General features: G+C 37.4%; 5 protein-coding genes across 7 annotated transcripts in view; 3 read left to right on the top strand and 2 right to left on the bottom strand.

The window, feature by feature from the left end:
• LOC134818457 (flagellar calcium-binding protein TB-44A-like) overlaps positions 1-6,734 on the bottom strand; it is a 32,235-nt gene extending 25,501 nt beyond the window's left edge. The window contains exon 1 of the mRNA XM_063828025.1: positions 6,731-6,734. The gene's annotated coding sequence lies outside the window, so the exon portion shown is untranslated. The remainder of the gene's footprint in view (positions 1-6,730) is intronic.
• Positions 1-17,939, bottom strand: part of LOC134818455 (flagellar calcium-binding protein-like) — a 48,026-nt gene extending 30,087 nt beyond the window's left edge. The window contains exon 1 of the mRNA XM_063828023.1: positions 17,907-17,939. The gene's annotated coding sequence lies outside the window, so the exon portion shown is untranslated. The remainder of the gene's footprint in view (positions 1-17,906) is intronic.
• Positions 80-21,097, top strand: LOC134818448 (carbohydrate sulfotransferase 11-like). 2 transcript variants are annotated; one of them, XM_063828013.1, is made up of 10 exons: positions 80-162; positions 283-374; positions 555-702; positions 18,506-18,642; positions 18,790-18,898; positions 19,049-19,164; positions 19,827-19,949; positions 20,136-20,200; positions 20,405-20,511; positions 20,820-21,097. In XM_063828013.1, exons 1-10 carry the CDS (start codon positions 96-98, stop codon positions 21,011-21,013), a joined length of 1,158 nt encoding a protein of 385 aa, XP_063684083.1. In that variant the 5' UTR covers positions 80-95; the 3' UTR covers positions 21,014-21,097. The 2 variants fall into 2 exon arrangements, with proteins under 2 accessions (XP_063684083.1, XP_063684084.1); XM_063828014.1 differs by lacking the exons at positions 20,136-20,200; positions 20,820-21,097 and having other exon boundaries at positions 20,405-20,501.
• LOC134818035 (uncharacterized) lies at positions 7,545-9,361 on the top strand. Its single transcript, XM_063827445.1, has 3 exons — positions 7,545-8,375; positions 8,439-8,714; positions 9,240-9,361. The coding sequence occupies exons 1-3, from the start codon at positions 7,556-7,558 to the stop codon at positions 9,359-9,361; spliced, it is 1,218 nt and encodes a 405-aa protein (XP_063683515.1). The 5' UTR covers positions 7,545-7,555.
• Positions 11,071-13,098, top strand: LOC134818606 (uncharacterized). Of its 2 annotated transcripts, XM_063828251.1 has the most exons (4): positions 11,071-11,944; positions 12,029-12,262; positions 12,470-12,577; positions 12,838-13,098. In XM_063828251.1, the coding sequence occupies exons 1-4, from the start codon at positions 11,131-11,133 to the stop codon at positions 12,942-12,944; spliced, it is 1,263 nt and encodes a 420-aa protein (XP_063684321.1). In that variant the 5' UTR covers positions 11,071-11,130; the 3' UTR covers positions 12,945-13,098. The 2 variants fall into 2 exon arrangements, with proteins under 2 accessions (XP_063684321.1, XP_063684320.1); XM_063828250.1 differs by having other exon boundaries at positions 11,071-12,262.
• Positions 21,098-22,031: the final 934 nt, after the last annotated feature.

Below are 22,031 nucleotides of genomic sequence, written 5' to 3'. Positions count from 1 at the left end.
TTTGTACCGTGACTAGTTCTGTTCTTTGTATCTATAACCTACATGTACATTACTTGTGTAGTAATTGTCATTTTATGTGCAGTGTGTGTCGGTTAATGAAGGCTAAGGGCCGATGTTTGAAGTTGGTGCTACTTCTTGTTGCTCTATCTACTTTGTACTTTTGTAAGTTATCATGAGAGTTAATCTAAAGGTTACTGATAAAATTTAATGCTTTTTGCCTGATTGCAGTTAGAGTTTCTGATCATCCAAGAGTCTCACCTGCTGACCTGCTCTTATTCTCAGTTTACATTGGGGATACAGATCAGAATAAAGCATTGGAAATATCGATTGACAGTAAGATACAAAGTGACAGTATCAAAAAATCTTCTTTCATTGTTAGTACCCAACTTGTTTTTAATTCATTCTAATCTTGAAACTGATTCTTTATGTCCCTTACAAATAGAAGAATTATACATACTTTTAAAATTATTTTCAAACACGGTAGAGTAGGTAAACGAGTGAAGGAATGCACATTCCGTACCCCAAATACCTGCCCAACAACAGGACTCCCACAGAACGGTGAGTTGAGAGCTAGATTGGTGAAGGTGAGATGTAAGGAGTTCCCTGAGTTAAAGACATGTCTCTATCCTAGTAGAGGGGTTCATAAGCGGATGCTTCCTGTTGAAGACAAGAAGTTCGCTCTCTGTGTTATGGGCAAAACAGGTGAGTTGAGGTGAATTGAGGTGATTCAATAATGTATGAATGGGAAAAGTGGGTGACCGATTTAATTTTCAGTATCATTTTGCATTTGAGAATAGTAATTCAAATTGATATCATTTACTTTTGTCTGGGAAAAGGAGAAACTGATGACGGTCCACTCTATTCAATTTAGTTGTTTAGCAAAAAAACAAACAACCCATTTAACAAAGAATTTAGAAAAAAATCCCTGTTTGGTCCCGGCCAAAAATAGGCCGATTTTGATCGGGACTGTGATTTTATTAAAGTCAAGCCTTGTTGACATATTAGGGGGCAGTGAAACTAGCTGGGTGGCATGGGACCCGTGGCAACATCAAAATATATCATAATTATATATTGAATCTGTCACATCACATCCTAAACATATGTATTTATTTGTAGTTGAGAAATTAGTTAACAACTTTCATTTATTACCATTATAGTAATGCTAATAAGTAATTACTATTAGATGCAGTGCAGATTGGAAGACTAAGACTGAATTAAAAGTGTAAAATTATCATACGATTATCAACAGATTTTAACCTTCATATCCCAACATACTACCATTATCTTGAGTAATTAATGAATAATATTACCCGCGATAAGGTTTCCGAACTTGGGGTAAATCCTCGCATAATCGTAAAATATGCAGGATATATTATCAAGTCCGAGAATGTTGGTTTTATGAGGTTTGCTGTGCCACCTTGTTGTGTTATCTAGTGTTAAAAACTTAGCGGTTCAGGTTAAATTCATGTTAAGAGCAATCAGCTCTGTTCCCGAACGTTCCAACTTTTGTATGACACCTCCGCAAACTCTGACTAGATAATAGAAGCTTTAATTCTCGCTCGCAAACCGCAGTTATGTTGTTCTTGTTGATCGTCGTCATCGTCTTGCCTGCTGATGCCTCTGATGATAGGCAGTATACTGCTCTTCACTTTGGTGCCTCCGCTAATGACTACATTGAATTTACTTTTAATATGGCCCCGTTCCAAGACTCCTTCTCCATCTGCACTTGGATAAAACGTGTAGACACCTCTGCTGCCTACCCGCTAGTTTTTGACTACGAACCGGGTAATGAGATCTTGTTAGGGTCTAACGGGGTTTACAACCAAGTAGTAGGAGATGGAGATTTGAACAGTAAGCGGAGTGTGTTCACAACACCTGTCGGGAGCTGGTTTAACTATTGTATTACTTGGTCACTCGCCTCGAGGAGCACCAAGCTGTATCTGGATGGTAACTTGATAGGCACAGGTGCGACGGACTCTGGAAGAACATTGAAAATGGGAGGAACTCTCTACTTCAATAAACTCGGTACCAGTACAAGTTCTCATTTCATATTCGGAGGCCAGTTTTATCAGTTTAATATTTTCTCTAAAGCACTCAGCTCGGCGGATGTAAAGAAAATAGCAGATGGTGGAATGTGTTTGGACCTTACAGAATTTTCTGGAACTGGTGATCTGCGATGGGAATACATACTGTCCCTGTCCAGGAGCGGTTCTGTGAGAGAGATAGAGATTGAGATTGATGGTAATGATATGGTGGAGTGTTTAAAAACCCTATTGAGGAGGTCACAAGAAGAGCTGGCCAATGTTACTGGCAGGCTGAACGAAACAGAGAGTCAACTTAGTGGGACGGAGGAAACACTTGAGATAGTAACTGAAAAACTGAATACCACCCTAAAGGAGCTAGGATCAGTAAAAAGCGAACTGAATTCCACTCAGGAAGAGCTAGGATCAGTAAAAAGCGGACTGAATTCCACTCAGGAAGAGCTAGGGACAGTAAAAGGTAAACTGAATTCCACTCAAGAGGAACTAAATTCCACCCAGGAAGAGCTAGGATCAGTAAAAAGGGAACTGAACTCTACCCAAGGAGAACTGAATACCACTCAGGAAGAACTGAATTCCACTCAGGAAGAACTAGAGACAGTTATAGGTAAACTGAATGGCACTCAAGAAGAACTGAATTCCACGCAGGAAGAACTAGGTACAGTAAAAGGTAAACTCGAAAGAACGGAGAGCGAGCTACAGACAGAGTCAGCGCAGCACAACAGGACAGGGGAGCAGTTGGATACCTGCTCAACTTCCCTAACAAGCACACTGACCCAGCTGGAGGGCGCCAGAGCATTCCACAACATCACCAGGTGGGATGTCCTATACACCACCCCTTACTTTAACAAGGTGCTCACAGAGGAACTGTTCCAGCAACTGTCTTCTAGTTGGGGAATGTTGGGTAAGTGTGAACTTATTTTATTATTGACTCTTCTTATCAGGATTCACGCCAACCTCTGAACATGTGTAATGTGCATTAACTTTTGATATCGGTGTAAACTGTATAACTTACCTTATCGGACGTAATTTGACCGGACATTGCCTGAACGGACATAATTCTGAACAGACATTAACACAAAAGCTCAAAGCTGCATTTTAAACCTGTACAAATTCAAAATTTTTTCATTTTCTGATCTAATGATATTAGTAGGATAGAAATTGTATTTGACAGAAATTAAAAAGAATTCATATCCTGGATAATAAGTTTGTAGTAGAATAATTGTGGGGAAAAATTTGGACGGACTTTGACATGGAGTTGGATGGAACCAAATTTATTTTGTGCCGCCATAGTGCCGCCATAGTGCCTCGACAGTGCCTCGACAGTGCCATCGGGATACGGATGTATGACCGTTCCGGTTCAGATAAAGTTCGATAAGGTAACGCACACTTATGTCTAAGGGCATGGTGATTTCATAAACAGACTTCAAATTTTCAGGGAAGTTCGTCGGTGTGAATATAACTGAAGGTGTTGTCAACCACTTTCGCAAGTACCACAAAGAACCTGTCTGCGACGTCTTCGAACAAATGTCAATTCCAATGCTCAGTAAGTTATACTAATCCAAAACTGGGAAATGGCCATTGGGGCCGAGGGGCATTGGTTTATGGACGTATTCTTTATTACTAAGTTAACGATGCTAATCATAACAGTTTCCTTTTATCCTCACTTGGTTAAAGTAATACCATGTATGACGTATTAGACCATACTGAAAGTTAATTCTCAAGAATTCCTTAATTTCCTCCAGAGAGACCATCTCATTCTCAACATGTCAATCTAAGTTTATATCATTGTACGTGCCAGGTTAAGTTTTAAGTGACTTAAAACTTTTAACGGCCCATAAATAATGACAATAAATTTGTTCAGGACAGTTTATAGGAGTTGAATTGACTACGGGGATAGCGGATCACCTCAGAGACAGTCACGTTGTGAGTCGTGAAGACTCACCATGTGACAGCGATACGAAGAGCTAACTGATCTGTAACCGTAATACAGACATAGCAACAGTAGTTCTCGTCAAGGAGAAATGAACATTTTGTTTTTATGAACGTTTTTAAAGGCGTGATTCATATCTTTGAAAAAAGCACACTCCCCTGAATTGTGCGCATTGCAATATCTTATTTTAAAATTCGTGAATCAACCATTTTCATGAATTTATTCTGAATCATAATATACAATTATGCAAACCAATTCATGAAGGACCTTTCGAGGAAAATAACAAACTCAAAAACTAGTATTTGTTTCAAAAATTAATAAGACTTTTTTACTAGGTGCCTTAAAAGTGATCTTAAACGATTCGACGTTCAATTTTGGTCTGTACACGAATCTAAAAGAGAATCTCAAAGCAAGTAAAAAAGTATTTCATACGTATTAAATTGGATGTGCTTTTTTTTTTTTTTTTTTTTAAAATAAATATGCAACCTACTAAAACCAATGGGGCCCTCCCTGGGGTCATTACTCTCGCATTTGCGAGAGTCGTCCCAAAGGTGTGAAAGTAGGTCAAGATTTGTTCACACCAAGCTCTAGCATCGCTATTTGTTGACCATCTGCCTTCTCTGAAGGTATGTTTTTAGAGAGTGGAGGCCGACCGTCAGCTTGGGATGCAGGGCCAAGTGGTAAACAACGTCAAGGCCCCTTCCACATGGGCCATGTTGGTTTTGGCAGATACTTTGATAATAAGATATGAAGTGAATGAGTGAAATGAAGTGAGTGAAAAGGGTGTAAAAGAGGAAGAGCTTGTAAGGTAGTTTAGGAATGGAAGGAAGCAGGGCATGTACTACAAAAACAGCTAGTAGTACTCTAAGATAGTAACAATAACCATTGAAAATTAAATAACAAAGACAGCAATATAAATGGGATGGACAATTTGCCCTAATCGGCCAAGATCGACACAATAGAACTTTTGTGACCTATTTTGTCTCCTGTAAGTGAAAGTTTAAGAAGTTTGATATACCCCTGCCAGATCGGCATGTCCCCTGCCTGAAATCTTTTGCTAATGTACCATTTGGGAACAATATTAAAATAATTTATAATTTGTGAAGTGTGATTACAAACTATAAAATTAATTTTATTGGGGTCTTTGTAATTTCTATCGATTTTCCTTTTGATAAAATCTTCAAGTATTGTGATGAAGCTATTTGTGTGGATACAGTGGAGATAGATATGAGGAATTGTTTCTAAGTATGTGTTACACAGGCTACACATGGGAGTATCTGTAACAATTTTCATTTTGTGTCTCATGTATCTACACGTCGTGATCCTCATTAAAAGTTTGTACTGAAATTGAATCAACTTAAAATTTTTAGATACTAAGAAAAAAAGGTTGCTTAGAACGACCACCCATTCTATTGGTTGATTTTTTAGGTCAATAACCCATTGACGTAATGGGGACAGCTCGTTTGGGCAGATAGAGTCGTACATTTTATCCCGAATTTTACTTCCCTTCACCTGTCCAGTTACAGAATGTAAAAATTTAAGCTTTATATTTGAGTCAACAAACTCAATATTCCTTGAGTTAATAGTGGGGCAGTTATATCTCCGTATCCCCATGATAATGTTACAGTACTCAGTTTTGGAAATAGTATTTGGAGACAACTCCCACTTGTTAATGAACATATCGTAGTTAAGGATTGTACTTTGGTCTATAGAAAGGAAATCTGAGATGTAAAATATTCCCTTATCAATCAGATGATTGTTCCAAAGTTTGGCCCCGATGTCGGTTATTGCTGGGTTGTACCACACGCAGTGATCAATAGAACCCAAGGCTGCATTTACCGAACTTATCTTCCACTCAGTGTAACAATTAAGGACGTCTTGAGTAAAATGGCAGTTGGTTTTAGCGAGACCGTTTTCTACGGAGATGGTGATATGGTCAGGAAATTTCAGTTGCATAATCATAATATCTTTCCAAGTGTGGTGAAAGGAATTATTTAGTAGCTTGGATATGAGGCTGGTTTTAAGACCTGTAATAAAATCAGATAAATAAAAAAGTCCCAGGCCTCCGTGTTCCTTATTTCGGGTAATAATCTCACGTTTTACTTTATCGCGTTTGCAACCCCAAAGAAAATGGAAAATAGTCGTGTCAAAGATTCTGATAAAGGAAGCATCCGGTCGAGGGAGAGGAGAAACAAGATATGTTAATTGGGAAAAGAGAAGGGTTTTAATGACTGTGCATTTACCCATAAGCGTCAAATCCCTCTTGCTCCATCGGCTTATCCAAGACTGAACCTTAATCAATTTATCATTATAATTACTGTTGACAATATCCATCAGTGAGCCATCGTTCATATAAATTATACCCAAAGCGGTGAAGTTATTTGTTATAAAATCATAGCCGTATAAACTTTGAAGGGATTCTAGTAGAGTTGTATTGAGACGAGCTCGACCCAAAGGAATACATCTAGTTATTGGAGGTGCTTTTTGCAGAGATATGGTGCAAACTGCACGCCTTAGTAGATTACCACATTTTATGGTAGAATAGCATCTTCTTTCAGTTGCTTTTAGCAGCTTAGTGTTTTGAAGAAATCATTTGTATATTAAATTTAAAAATGTAATGTTAATATTTAAATTCAACAAGAGTTATTTATAACTCTTACCTGCGCCAAAACACACACACGGGAGCCAAACATGCACGTGGGAGCTATTAGTATTATGAATTTTAGAGATGATAGAGACATAATTATAATTGACGAATCAAATTATTTTGAAGCTGATATAAAGTGATATATATTACGTATTAGCGGCACGTATTTTGCTGGCACAAATTGTGTGCAAATTTTGTAAAAATCTCAACGGGCTGGCATGAATTGGGACCCGTGGCAACATTAAAATATATCATAATATATTGAATCCGTTACATCACATCCTAAACATATGTATTTGTTTTCAGTCGAGAAATTCAAATTAGTTAACAACTTTCATTTATTACCATTAGTAATGCTAATAAGTAATTATTATTAGATGCGTACTTGCAGATTGGAAGAATAAGAGTGAATTAAAAGTGTAAAATTATCCGATTATCAACAGATTTTAACCTTCATATCCCAACATACTACCATTATCTTGAGTAATTAATGAATAATATTACCCACGATAAGGTTTCCGAACTTGGGGTAAACCCTCGCATAATCGTAAAATATGCAAGATATATTATCAAGTCCGAGAATGTTGGCATTATGAGGTTTGCTGTGCCACCTTGTTGTGTTATCTAGTGTTAAAAACTTAGCGGTTCAGGTTAAATTCATGTTAAGAGCAATCAGCTCTGTTCCCGAACGTTCCAACTGTTGTATGAGTATTGCTGAAAGCACAGTGTAAGGCCTACACGGACCGCCTCTAACTAGCCAATCCCTGTTTACATGCCGTGTAGCAGGGGACTAGATAGAGCTAAACTAGTAAGCGGGGCATAGCCAATACACTGTACTTCCATCATTAAGTATATTACCAACCAAGAGGAAAATGACACCTCCGCATACTCTGACTAGATAATAGAAGCTTCAATTCTCGCTCGCAAACCGCAGTTATGTTTCTCTTGTTGATCGTCGTCATCGTCTTGCCTGCTGATGCCTCTGATGATAGGCAGTATACTGCTCTTCACTTTGGTGCCTCCATTAATGACTACATTGCATTTAAGTATAATATGGCTCCGTTCCAAGACTCTTTCTCCATCTGTACGTGGATAAAACGTGTAGACACCTCTGCCAGCTCCCCGCTAGTGTTTGACTACGAACCGAGTCATGAGATCTTGTTAAGTTCTAACGGGCGCTACAACCACTTTTTAGCAGATGGAGATTTGAACAGAAAGGAGAGTGTGTTCACAACACCTGTCGGGAGCTGGTTTAACTACTGTATTACTTGGTCACTTGCCTCGAGGAGCATCAACCTGTATCTGGATGGTAATCTGGTAGGCACAGGTACAACCGACTCTGGAAGAGCACTGAAAATGGGAGGAACTCTGTACTTCAATATACTCTATACCACTTCAAGTTCTAGTTTCATATTCGGAGGCCAGCTCTATCAGTTTAACATTTTCTCTAAAGCACTCAGCTCGGCGGATGTAAAGAAAATAGCAGATGGTGGAATGTGTTTGGACCTTACAGAATTCTCTGGAACTGGTGATCTGCGATGGGAATACATACTGTCCCAGTCCAGGAGCGGTTCTGTGAGAGAGGTAGAGATTGATATTGATGATAATGATACGGTGGAGTGTTTAAAAACCCTATTGAGGAGGTCACAAGAAAGGCTGACAAATGTTACTGGCCGGCTGAACGAAACAGAGAGTCAACTTAGTGGGACGGAGGTGAAACTGAATACCACTCTAAAAGAGCTAGGATATGTGAGAGGTGAACTGAATTCCACCCAAGAACAACTGAATTCCACGCAGGAAGAGCTAGGTACATTAAAAGGTGAACTCGAAAGAACGGAGAGCGAGCTGCAGACAGAGTCAGCTCAGCACAACAAGACAGGGGAGCAGCTGGGTACCTGCTCAACTTCCCTAACAAGCACACTGACCCATCTGGATACCTGCTCAACTTCCCTAACAAGTACACTGACCCAGCTGGAGGGCGCCAGAACATTCCACAACATCACCAGGTGGGATGTCCTATACACCACCCCCTACTTTAACAAGGTGCTCACAGAGGAACTGTTCCAGCAACTGTCTTCCAGTTGGGGAATGTTGGGTAAGTGTAAAATTCTTTTATTATTGACTCTTCTTATCACGATTTTACGCCAACCTCTGAACATGTGTAATGTACATTAACGTTTGTTATCGGTGTAAACTGTATAACTTACCTTATCGGACGTAATTTGACCGGAAATTGCCTGAACGGACATTAACACAAAAGCTCGAAGCTGCATTTCAAACCTATACAAATTCGAAATTTTCTCATTTTCTGATCCAATGATATTAGTACGATAGAAATTGTAATTGACCGAAATTCAATAGAATTCATATCCTGGGTAATAAGTTTGTAGCAGAATAATATTAATTGTGGGGAACAATTTTGACGGACTTTGACTTGGAGTTGGATGGAACAAAATTTATTTTGTGCCGCGACAGTGTCGCCATAGTGCCAAGAGAGTGCCTTGACAGTACCATCAAGATCCGGATGTATGACCGTTCAGGTTCAGATAAAGTTCGATAAGGTAACGCACATTTATGTCTAAGGGCATGGTGATTTCATAAACAGACTTCAAATTTTCAGGGAAGTTCGTCGGTGTGAATATAACTGAAGGTGTTGTCAACCACTTCAGCCAGTTCCACAAAGAACCTGTGTGCAACGTCTTCAAACAAATGTCCATTCCAATGCTCAGTAAGTTATACTAATCCGAAACTGGGAAATGGCCGAGGGGCATTTGTTTAATGACGAATTCTTTATTACTAAGTTAACGATGCTCAACATAACAGTTTCCTTTTATCCTCGCTCGGTTATAGTAATTCCATGTATGATGTCTTAGACCATATTGAAAGGTAAATCTCAAGAATTCCTTAATTGCCTCCAGAGACAAACTCAACATGTCAATCTAAGTTTATATCATTGTTCGTGCGAGGTTGAGTTTCAAGTGACTTAAAACTTTTAACGGCCCATAAATAATGACAATAAATTTGTTCAGGACAGTTTATAGGAGTTGAATTGACTACGGGGATAGCGGATCACCTCAGAGACAGCCACGTTGTGAGTCGTGAAGACTCACCATGTGACAGCGATACAGAGAGCTAACTGATCTGTAACCGTAATACGGACATAGCAACAGTAGTCCTCGTCAAGGAGAAATAAACATTTTGTTTTTATGAACGTTTTTAAAGGCGTGATTCATATCTTTGAAAAAAGCACACTCCCCAAATTGCACGCATTGCAATTTGCGATAAATTATTTTAAAATTCGTAACCAAACCATTTTCATGAATATATTTTGAATCATAATATGCAATTGTGCAAACCAATTCATGGAGGACCTTTCGAGGAAAGATTGTTTTACAAGGTGCTCATTTATAAGTGATCTTAAACGATTCGCCGTTCAATTTTGGTCTTTACACGTCAGAATCTATAAGCAAGTAAAAAATTATTTTATAAGTAATAAATTAGAGGTGCTTTTTGAAGAGATATGGTGCACACTGCACGCCTTAGTAGATTACCACATTTTATGGTAGAATAGCACCTTCTTTCAGTTGCTTTTAGCAGCTTAGTGTTTGAAGAAATCATTTTTATATTACATTTAAAAATGTAATGTTTATATTTAAATTCAACAAGAGTTATTTATAACTCTAGAGTTGAAAAAGATTTAGTGCTATAAAGGGGGCCACTCATTCATTATTTTTAGTTTTATAATAAGTTCTGACCTGCGCCAAACACTTAACACACACACGGGAGCCAAACATGCACGTGGGAGCTATTAGTATTGTGAATTTTAGAGATGATAGAGACATGATTATTATTGACAAATCAAATTATTTTGAAGCTGATATATATTACGTATTAGTGGCACGTATTTTGCTGGCACAAATTGTGTGCAACTTTTGTAAAAATCTCAACGGGCTGGCATGAATTGGTACCCGTGGCAACATCAAAATATATCATAATATATTGAATCTGTCACACCACATCCTAAACATATGTATTTATTTGTAGTCGAGAAATTAGTTAACAACTTTCATTTATTACCATTAGTAATGCTAATAAGTAATTATTATTAGATGCGTTGCAGATTGGAAGACTAAGAGTGAATTAAAAGTGTTAATTATCCTTATACCTACGATTATCAACAGATTTCAACTTTCTAATTCATATCCCAACATACTACCATTATCTTGAGTAATTAATGAATAATATTACCCACGATAAGGTTTCCGAACTTGGGGTAAACCCTCGCATAATCGTAAAATATGCAGGATATATTATCAAGTTCGAGAATGTTGGTTTTATGAGGTTTGCTGTGCCACCTTGTTGTGTTATCTAGTGTTAAAAATTAGCGGTTCAGGTTAAATTCATGTTAAGAGCAATCAGCTCTGTTCCCGAACGTTCCAACTTTTGTATGACACCTCCGCATACTCTGACTAGATAATAGAAGCTTCAATTCTCGCTCGCAAACCGCAGTTATGTTCCTCTTGTTGATCGTCGTCATCGTCTTGTCTGCTGTTGCCTCTGATGATAGGCAGTATACTGCTCTTCACTTTGGTGCCTCCACTAATGACTACATTGCATTTAAGTATAATATGGCCCCGTTCCAAGACTCCTTCTCCATCTGCACTTGGATAAAACGTGTAGACACATCTGCCGACTACCCGTTCGTGTTTGACTACGAACCGGGTAATGAGATCCATATAAGTTCTAACGGGGTTTACAACCACTTTTTAGGAGATGGAGATTTGAACGGTAAGCAGAGTGTGTTCACAACACCTGTCGGGAGCTGGTTTAACTACTGTATTACTTGGTCACTCGCCTCGAGGAGCACCAACCTGTATCTGGATGGTAACTTGATAGGCACAGGTACGACCGACTCTGGAAGAACATTGAAAATGGGAGGAACTCTGTACTTCAATCAACTCCATACCAGTTCACTTTCTGGGTTTATATTCGGAGGCCAGTTCTATCAGTTCAACATTTTCTCTAAAGCACTCAGCTCGGCGGATGTAAAGAAAATAGCAGATGGTGGAATGTGTTTGGACCTTACAGAATTCTCTGGAACTGGTGATCTGCGATGGGAATACATACTGTCCCAGTCCAGGAGCGGTTCTGTGAGAGAGGTAGAGATAGATATTTATAATGATATGGAGTGTTTAAAAACTCTATTGAGGAGGTCACAAGAGAGGCTGACGAATGTTACCGGACGGCTGAACGAAACAGAGAGTCAACTTAGTTGGACGGTGGTGAAACTGAATACCACCCTAAAAGAGCTAGGAGATGTGAGAGGTGAACTGAATTCCACCCAAGAAGAACTGAATTCCACCCAAGAAGAACTGAATTCTACCCATGAAGAGCTAGGGACAGTAAAAGGTAAACTCGAAAGAACGGAGAGCGAGCTGCAGATAGAGTCAGCTCAGCACAACAAGACAGGGGAGCAGCTGGATACCTGCTCAACTTCCCTAACAAACACACTGACCCAGCTGGAGACCGCCAGAACATTCCACAACATCACCAGGTGGGATGTCCTATACACCACCCCCTACTTTAACAAGGTGCTCACGGAGGAACTGTTCCAGCAACTGTCTTCCAGTTGGGGAATGTTGGGTAAGTGTAAACTTCTTTTATTATTGACTCTTCTTATCAGGATTCACGCCAATCTCTGAACATGTGTAATGTGCATTAACACGACTAGACAGTGCCACGAGAGTGCCCCGGATGTATGACCGTTCCGGTTCAGATAAAGTTCGCTAAGGTAACGCACACTTATGTCTAAGGGCATGATGATTTCATAAACAGACTTCAAATTTTCAGGGAAGTTCGTCGGTGTGAATATAACTGAAGGTGTTGTCAACCACTTCAGCCAGTACCACAGAGAACCTGTGTGCGACGTCTTCGAACAAATGTCAATTCCGATGCTTAGTAAGTTATACTAATCCGAAACTGGGAAATGGCCATTGGGGCCGAGGGGCATTTGTTTATTGACGAATTCTGTTTTACTAAGTTAACGATGCTAATCAAACATAACAGTTTCCTTTTATCCTCACCATACTGAAAGTGAATTGTCAAGAATTCCATAATTGCCTCCAGAGACAAACTCAACATGTTAATCTAAGTTTATATCATTGTTCGTGCGAGGTTGAGACTTAAAACTCATAAATAATGACAATAAGTTTTTTCAGGACAGTTTGTAGGAGTTGAATGGACTACGGGGATAGCGGATCACCTCAGAGACACTCACGTTGTGAGTCGTGAAGACTCACCATGTGACAGCGATACGGAGAGCTAATTGATCTGTAAGCGTAATACGGACACAGCAACAGTAGTTCTCGTCAAGGAGAAATGAACATTTTGTTTTTATGAACGTTTTTAAAACGTGATTCATATCTTTGAAAAAAGCACACTCCCCTGAATTGCGCGCATTGCAATAACTTATTTTAAAATTCGTGAATCAAACATTTTCATGAATTTATTCTGAATCATAATATACAATTATGCAAACCAATTCATGTAGGACCTTTCGAGGAAAATAACAAACTCAAAAACTTGTCTTTTTTTCAAAAATTAATAAGGCTTTTTTTTACTAAGTGCCTTAAAAGTGATCTTAAACGATTCGCCGTTCAATGTTGGTCTGTACACGTCAGAATTTATAAGCAAGTAAAAAAAAAGTACTTTATACGTATTAAATTAGAGCTGCTTTTTGAAGAGATATGGTGCACACTGCACGCCTTAGTAGATTATCACATTTTATGGTAGAATAGCACCTTCTTTCAGTTGCTTTTAGCAGCTTAGTGCCTTGAAGAAATCATTTTTTGAGTACATTTAAAAGTTGAATGTTAATATTTAAATTCAACTAGAGTTATTTATAACTCTAGAGTTGAAAAAGTTTTAGCGCTATAAAGGGGGTCACTTATTCATTATTTTTAGTTTTACAATAAGTTCTGACCCGCGCCAAACATGCACACGGGAGCGTAACATGCACGTGGGAGCTATTAGTATTATGAATTTTAGAGATGATAGAGACATGATTATAATTGAAAGTAAAGTAAGTAAGTAAGTAAGTAAAGATTATGACATTACATCATCACAAGTGTCTAAAAAAATATCATTGCACTAAATAGAAAAATAATTCAAATAGATATATTCTTCCATCAACATTAATAATTTATTAAATTCAATTTTATTAATTAATAAAATCTACTGCATTATATATAAATAATTAATTAAAACTTCCCAGTGGAATAAAGATTTATAAAACGTTTCTTTGCCACAAAAGGATGAAACCAAAGATATTCATTATGTGTCTCCTTATTGCTTAAATAACTGGGTCCTTCAATTTTCCCTAAAACTTCGTTCGAAACATTCCAAAAATAAAAATCATTTACACTGTTTTTAGAAATCATTTCTTTCTTAAATCTTTCCAACCTAACTTTAAAGCTTAAAACTGTCGAGCAGTTCTTGACATCTGAAGGGAGTTTGTTCCAGTAAGGAATGACTCGCTCCAGAAGAAAAGACGACTGGAGATTCTTAACTTTAGTTACACTCTTACTACACCTATTGGTTGAAACTAGATTAAGACCAGATCTGCTCATTCTGAACAAACCCGATCCATATTCAGTCAAACCACTAGTTACTTTAAAAGCTTCAATAAGGTCCCCGCGTATTCGCCGCTCTGCCAGCGTTGTCAAATTGAGGATATCCAGAGTACCCACCTCATCAATAAGACGGGTAAACCGCCTCTGGACGCTCTCCAGCTCCAAAACAGTCCCCCAACTTCCATGAGCCGCAACTGGATTCCACAATTGGACACAATACTCAAGATGAGGTCTTATCAAAGCTTTATAAATAGCTATCATTACAACCTTTTCTCTAATAACTAAGTTCCTTACAATCCAGCAGATCATACGATTTGCTTTAGAAATACATGCTTTTATCTGTTCATTCCAAAGCAAGGAGCTATGGGTAATAACCCCCAAATCTTTTTCCTGTGCAGATACTTCTAGTTCTACTCCATTTACAATATAATTCGAGTTAGGATTATTATTCAGATTAATATGGACTACTTTACACTTGGCAGGATTGAAGTTTAAGTGCCAAATACTCTCCCAAATTTCGAGTTCTAAAATATCATCTGATACACTTTTATGGTTAGCTGCATTACAAACTAACTTGAGATCATCTGCAAATAATTTAATCTTATTTTTAACATTGTCAGGTAAATCGTTTATATAAAGAATAAATAACAAAGGACCTAATACTGACCCCTGGGGAACACCAGATAATACGTGTTTCACCTCAGACCATTGTCCTTCTACACAAACCCTCATGGTTCTGTCTGTCAGAAAGTCTTTTATAACATCTAAAACTTTTCCCTTGACCCCAAACCCCTCCAATTTAGATAGAAGTCTAAAGTGGGGGACTGTATCGAAAGCTTTACTAAAATCAAAATACAAAAGATCAACAGGAGCACCTTCGTCTAAAATATCAAGAATATTATCAAATGTCTCTAAGAGATTAGATAGACAAGATTTACCCTTCACAAATCCATGCTGATGCTTTGAAATTCGTTCTTCTATCTAAAAATGTTAATAAATGTGCCCTCACCAACTTTTCATAAACTTTGCACAAAATACAAGTTAATGAGACAGGTCTATAATTTAAGGGATCAGATTTAACACCCTTTTTGAACAATGCTACAACAGATGCTGTCTTCCAAATGTCAGGCAGGACTCCTGTTTCTGAACATTTAACAAATAATTTAGTAACAGCTTCAACAAACATTTCATCGTATGCTAAAGATTTCAACAACTTTGGATGAACGCCATCCGGACCAGAACTCTTAAAAACATTAAGCTTTAAAAGCTGCTTCTTGATATCAGAACTGCTAATTTCCATATCATCAATCACCTCTTTGTTATAACTCTCATTTTGGGGAAGAGGGCCAGGTGGTTCACGCACAAACACAGAACTAAAGGCACTAGCAAGTACCTCAGCTGACTCAGATGAACTATTTGTGCGTGTACCATCTCCTCTATCCAAAGAAACAACACTTGATTTCACTTGACGTTTATTACGCAAATACGAGTAAAAAGATTTACAATTCTGTTTTAAATTAGATGTAATCTTCTTTTCATAATTTACTTTAGCTTTAATCTCTGCCACCTCAAAATTATGCTGCTTGCTATTTGCACAGCTCAAGTTAATATAAGAAGGATTAATATCAAATTCAGCCCATGCTCTGTCCTTGTTCTTCCTCATTCTTTTAAGTGCAGTTGTACTCCATGGCAACTTGACAGGTCTGTTGTCGAGATAAACCGAAGCAGCTGGGACAGCTGCAGCAACAGACTCCAATTTACTATGTAGTTCAACCCACATATCTTGAACATTATTTTTACAACTATAATCCCAGTCAATATTATTCATACTAAAGTTAAATAACTCTTCTGAGGAAATCTTACCCCAAATAGGCTTTAAAATCTTTTGTTTGGGACTTTTGTTAGTATTGGGCGAAACAACCAGTTCGACAAGTATCCCAACATGATCACTTTTGCCAAGCGGAGAAACGATCTTACAACCGTTGACAAGAGCATCATTTGTATACAAAACCTGATCAAGAAGACTCTCCTGGAGAGTATCTTTCACAAGCCGTCTTCTGGTTGTTTCGTTAGTAAAGTACCACGTCAAACCACTGTCATTAAATAAATCAATATACTTTTGTTGAATCATTAAAACCTGATTCTTACTAGAAATACCACTATTTACACTACCAGTTTCCCATGATACATTAGGTAGGTTAAAATCTCCTATGATAATGGTTTCAAAAACATTCTTTTCACTAGATATGTTCTTGATGCAAGATAATAACATATTGTTCTGTTCTAAATTCAAAGAAGTAGACCTATAAATACAGCAAATACTAATCAATCCACCAGAGGTATTGACATTAATAGCTAAAGAGTCTGGTGCTTTTAAAAATGAGCTCACTAATGACGCATTACAACTGTTTTTAATATAAATAATAGAACCTCCACCTCCACTTATGTTGCTAGTGGAGTTATCGATTTTAAAATCTCTGTCTTTTCTAAACATACTAAAACCTTCAATAAAAATTTCAGCATCTAAAATATCACTATTAAAATGAGTTTCTGTAATGCAGATTACATGAATAGATTTATAAACTGATAGAATACATTTTAGTTCATCAATTTTATTAAATAGTCCATTAGCATTAGTATAAAAAATATTCATGGGCTGACTACATTCTTTGTTACTGCTATTTACTTCTTCTCCGCCTTCTTCTCTGTCTTTTTCTTCTCTGCTTCTTCCCGCCTCTTCTTCCTCTCTTCTCTGGCTAAAAAACGGATCTCTCGGTCTGCTCTGCAGAGATCCAGATTTATCCAGTATGATGACTCTTTCCAGCCCTTGCCATGGTTGGAATAATAGTTAACTGACTCCTGGTCAGCTGTCTGGATGATCAATGGCCGACAGGAGTCTGGCTTGTCTGAATCCACTTTACCTGCACGATGGCAACTGATAAAGTCACTTTTTTCAATCTTTAATGTCTCCTTGCAGAAATTCGAGTCCTCTTCCTGACGTAGCTTGGAGTTAGCTTTCTTGCTCTCTGGTACATTCAAAACACACAGATTGAGCTTCCTTAAATTCCGCTCATATGCATCAGTGTGCATCTTTGTCTGAACTTTACTGACAACACTTTGTGAAGCTTGCTGTATGCTCATTTCTTCAATAACTTTCTTTTGACTATTTGCAGTCACATCTGCCCAGGATTTGAAAGCCTGGTTCACTATTTTTGTGATTTCTTTTGGTTTTTCAGATGAATCATTAGAAGAACTGGTATGACTCACAGAATCTTCAACAATTCCTCTGATACACGGAGTTAGGGCCTCAAGTTCTTCTCTAATAACATTTCTCAGGGTCTTGGTTTCTTCACTGTCTGGATTTGTGGACTGGCTCCTCGTGCCCTTGATGTGGGGGGAGATAAAGCAATTTTGGCAGCGCCAGTTAGTCAAGCGGTCACCTTCTTCCTGCGTTAATCCTGTAAGCCCAACACAGCAGTAGTGCCAGTACATTTCGCAAGTTGCACATGCCAAAGAAAACTCCTCCTCAATATATTTTCTACATTCACAGCTGCGATCTTCTTCGTCGTCAATTTCACCATTATCTGTTGTCCCACCGATCTTTTCTGGACTTCTCTTGACATTTCTGGATCGTGTACTCTTTCCGCGTGTCATACCTCAAATTATTTGTTATATAGTAGTGTTGAAAGTATTAAAACGAATCAATTTATTTTAAAGCTGATATATATGTGCAAATTTTGTAAAAATCCCAACATGACTATTTTTTGTTCCTGTCATCTAATTGAATTAGAATAATTTGAACTGAAAATAAACATGCTGAACGACTTCTGATGAGTCTTAATAGAAATAAAAATGTGTAAAGGGAGTAGAAGGGGCAGCAGTTGTACTTTCCAGCACTTTGACCCGAATGTAAGCCATCGTAATGATAATTTTATTTAAATACTCATATCCAGACAGGTGCCAACCTTAAAACTAACGGCTGTTCAAACTTATATAAGTACCAACAAGAATTTTGCCGCACTTACGAACGAATCATAAAAAAGGAGGTTTTATTTCCATGAACTGTCTGTTGATCAAGTGGCTTATCTTTTTAAAAGCCCCATATTATGCGAACCCAATATTTCCTTGAGTGATGTTCTTCTTTCGGGAAAATCATAGGGATAATAATTCTCTGAAATTTCAATAGTTAATAAAAATCATAGAAATAGATTCCTGTTTTCAGAAAACAGTGTTTTCTATTCTTATTTCCCATAAGGTTCATCCAACTGGAAGACTCTTATCTTACAAATGAGAGGACTAATCACAGAGGAGGAAGCAAAGAACATGACATACCCTCACAGCAAGGAGTACTGGGACGATGGAGGCACAGTTTATTACTACAGAAAACCAGAGGTGGGTAAAAGTTTACCGAGAGTGTAAAATGGAGAGTTCAGAAGTTGAAAGTTGTTACAAGCCGCTGTTTATTTTGTGTATCATGAAGTGATTTGAATGATCCAGGATTTTAGATGTCTGGAGACTTGACATTTTCATATTTATCAGAGGAATCGTAAAAGAATGGTCAGGACGATAAACGATGAATATTACAAGATAACGTTTGTAAGGGATCCTTTATCACGACTACTCTCAGGATATAGAGACAAATTCACAGGTTCTGGAAAAGTTTATGTTTGAGGATTTGGAATAATTAGTTAAACAAACTGAATTAAATTACTTAAACTAATCCATCAAATTATTTACCAACGATACATTGCATTAGTTGTGGTCCACTAAACTTTACATTATATGGATTATATTGTAGGAACCTCGGAAGATCACTCGTTTAAAGTGTACAGAACTAAAAGAGCAATAGAGATGTGCTCGTGTGTTGAGGAATTAATGGCGATACGACCTGACGGTGACATTGTGCCAAAAGAAGTATGTTTTATTTTTTCCTTTTCACCCTTTTGAAAAAAGGCAATAGTGAAAGGTTACGAATGGACGTTTTTGCAGAAAAACGTGGATTTTGGAGATTGCAGTAGGTGGGTCTGAATATGTCGTCGCGTCAGTCCTTCCTTACTTCCGTTAGTAACCATGCAACGAAAAAGTTGCGCGCGCGAGGATTGCTTGCGGAGATGTGATGTATAGATAGCCTGTGATCCATGAATGCGCGGCGCAACTGTGTTTTAATGTATACGATGTAATGTATAATATTAGGTTATAAGCCCAATTTGTACGTGGCACGCGTAGTGTATTGATGTGTACACGAGTATTCAGTATAGTTACCTTTGCTTACAATTTAAGTACTTTGCTTTACAAGTTAAGTTCTTTGGCAATTGAACTGAATTTCAAGTGTTTCCTGTACTTAATGCATAATTTATCAATATTATTATCATGAAGCACTGAAGTGAGCTGATTGGAGCTTATACTTAAATTTATAGTAAATGTGAAATGGAAATCTAGCGTCCGCCAAAACGAAACAACGGGCGCAATTCTTGTTCTTAAAGCAGTTCTTAAATAATATCTATAGTGCTGAAGATTTTATACGAGTAAAAGTAAATTTGTAAAGTAAGTTGACCAGTAACAGATGTTCATTGCAGATATACTCCTTTATGGAGCAGGAAGTGGAGCACCATTGTAAAAAAGGTGAAGAATTCGTCACCCTCGGTATATTTTTCTTGATCGCCATATTCATGCCTCAAGATTTCAAGGGTGATGTGCTGGTAAGTAATGAATAATGTAGCTCAATTAACATACTATCCATAGACAATAGATATTGTTGGGGATTGTACATTTTTGGAATCGAAGCAGCAGTTTCTATATCACTTATCAGTATTGAATTTTAAACGAGTTTGGCGGGTATTTGCACCAATTTTCCACGGGAAATTAAAATTGTTGCTTTTTTTCAGAAAGATCTGATAGTCAATACTCATTTCAATGACATGCTTAGTATGTGTGACCATTGCAGGATAAAGTATGTATCAAAGCTGTAACTGAAAGTAATTTGCTCATTTTATTTAAACACAGAGAGCAGCCTTAAATAATCTACCGATTTTCTAGTGAAATAATTAGTGCTGTATTTAGCTTACTGCCTTACCTGGCAGAGGCTGTAGAATTGGGACTGAATATGAAATATGTCAGCTTGTTAGAATATTAAAAAAACACTATACAATTTCAGTTACGACTTTATAGGTACTGTTGAAACAATGGACAGCGACTTTGAATTTCTGAAGAATAAACTAGGGATAGAGTACGATTTACTGCAAATAGCGAGTACACAGACAGGTAATTCACGTCCTTTGTTATTCCTGGCAAGCCTCAATATGTAAAGAGGGACAATTTGGCATCTAGGCACCAGACATGCTAAAAGCTGGTCAATAGCAATTAGCAAGCTAATAACCATTAACCATCTGTAATGAAAGCTGATGAATATGAACAAGCTTTGACTGGCTGGTGGTACTTTTAAAAGTTTCTACTCGGGCGAAAAACTGAAAAAGTGAATCAAAAAGTTAACAAACAGCTATTATTCCTCATTTGACTATTTTCATTGTAAGAGGTAATTATCAAGTTGAAGTTCAAAATAACACACTCAGGGGTAATGAGTAAAGGAGAAGTTCAAACCATGTGGCAAAACCTCCCGTATATCCTCAAACAGTATGTTTACATGTGGTTGGGTAATGATGCAACAGCATTTGGATACATTGGTTATGATGTTGATATAGATAAGAAGCTACTTCCCAGGCATTATGAAAGGCGTACTAATTGCAACAACTTTTTTAATGAATAGCATTTTCATTATTATTATGATTATACTAGTCTTTTTAAGTTTTTGGGCTTAGTTTTGATTTGCTTTTCAAAACCAGTTTTATATCTACAGGAAACGGGGTTTTTATCTATTCATTTCGTACAGTGTTTTGGATTTTTACACTTTACAGTAGTTAAAAATTTTGTTTATGCAGTCATTTATGGACCAATTTCATTGAACCAATCTCCTGTTCTAATTTAAGGAGATCAAGACGACCCAGTTCAATGTATGTATTGCAAACCTGAAACCAGAACTGCAGTTTAGTGAAGTCAATCCTGATCAAAATAATCAATCCCGGAGTCCCGAAAATCAGGAAATAAAACCGGGAATTTCCCAGGATTCCCCAAAAATCGGGATTGCATAAAGCAAATGGAGCTCATTTTGAAGTCCCGTTTTGTGTTATAAAGTGTACAAATGTTTTGGTAATTATCATTTTTGCTTTGAACTTTAGCTCCATGGGTTACCACAAAATAGCTCTGAGCATAGCAAAGGAGAAATTATTTGCTATAATTACCAACCATTGGCAATCAGTTATAATCATAATATTTATAGTGAAATTTAAAGTTGGGTCATATCATAAACATGATGTTTCATTACAGAAAATGGGACCTCATATAAAGATGAGCACCATTTGCTTTCGGGAATCCCGATTTTCAGGAAATCGCGGGATTTTTTGGTCGGGATTCTAGAATCCCGGGATTAAATATCTTGATCGTGATTGACTTCACTATTTGAAATCCTAACCCTCAAATCTGATCAGTGATCCTAACCAGTAACTCTAAACGGCTAAACCCTAATATGACCCAATCCCTAACAAAAACATAATATAATAAAACAAAAGTTAATAAAACAAAAGTTAAATTTATTACCAATTATAGTGAAACAAATTTAAAATTTTATCCTTTATTTTACAATCATAATATAATAATATTTATAAGCCTCCGTTTTGAAAGTTTTAAATTTTAATACATTCACATTTCTGTTTAAAATTCAATTTTAT

This window comes from Bolinopsis microptera, chromosome 7 (assembly GCF_026151205.1).
Source record: "Bolinopsis microptera isolate Bmic1 chromosome 7, MBARI_Bmic_1.0, whole genome shotgun sequence".
Classification (NCBI taxonomy): Eukaryota; Metazoa; Ctenophora; class Tentaculata; order Lobata; family Bolinopsidae; genus Bolinopsis; species Bolinopsis microptera.
Note: the sequence above shows the minus strand (reverse complement) of the source record. Positions and strands in the feature narration are given on the sequence as shown.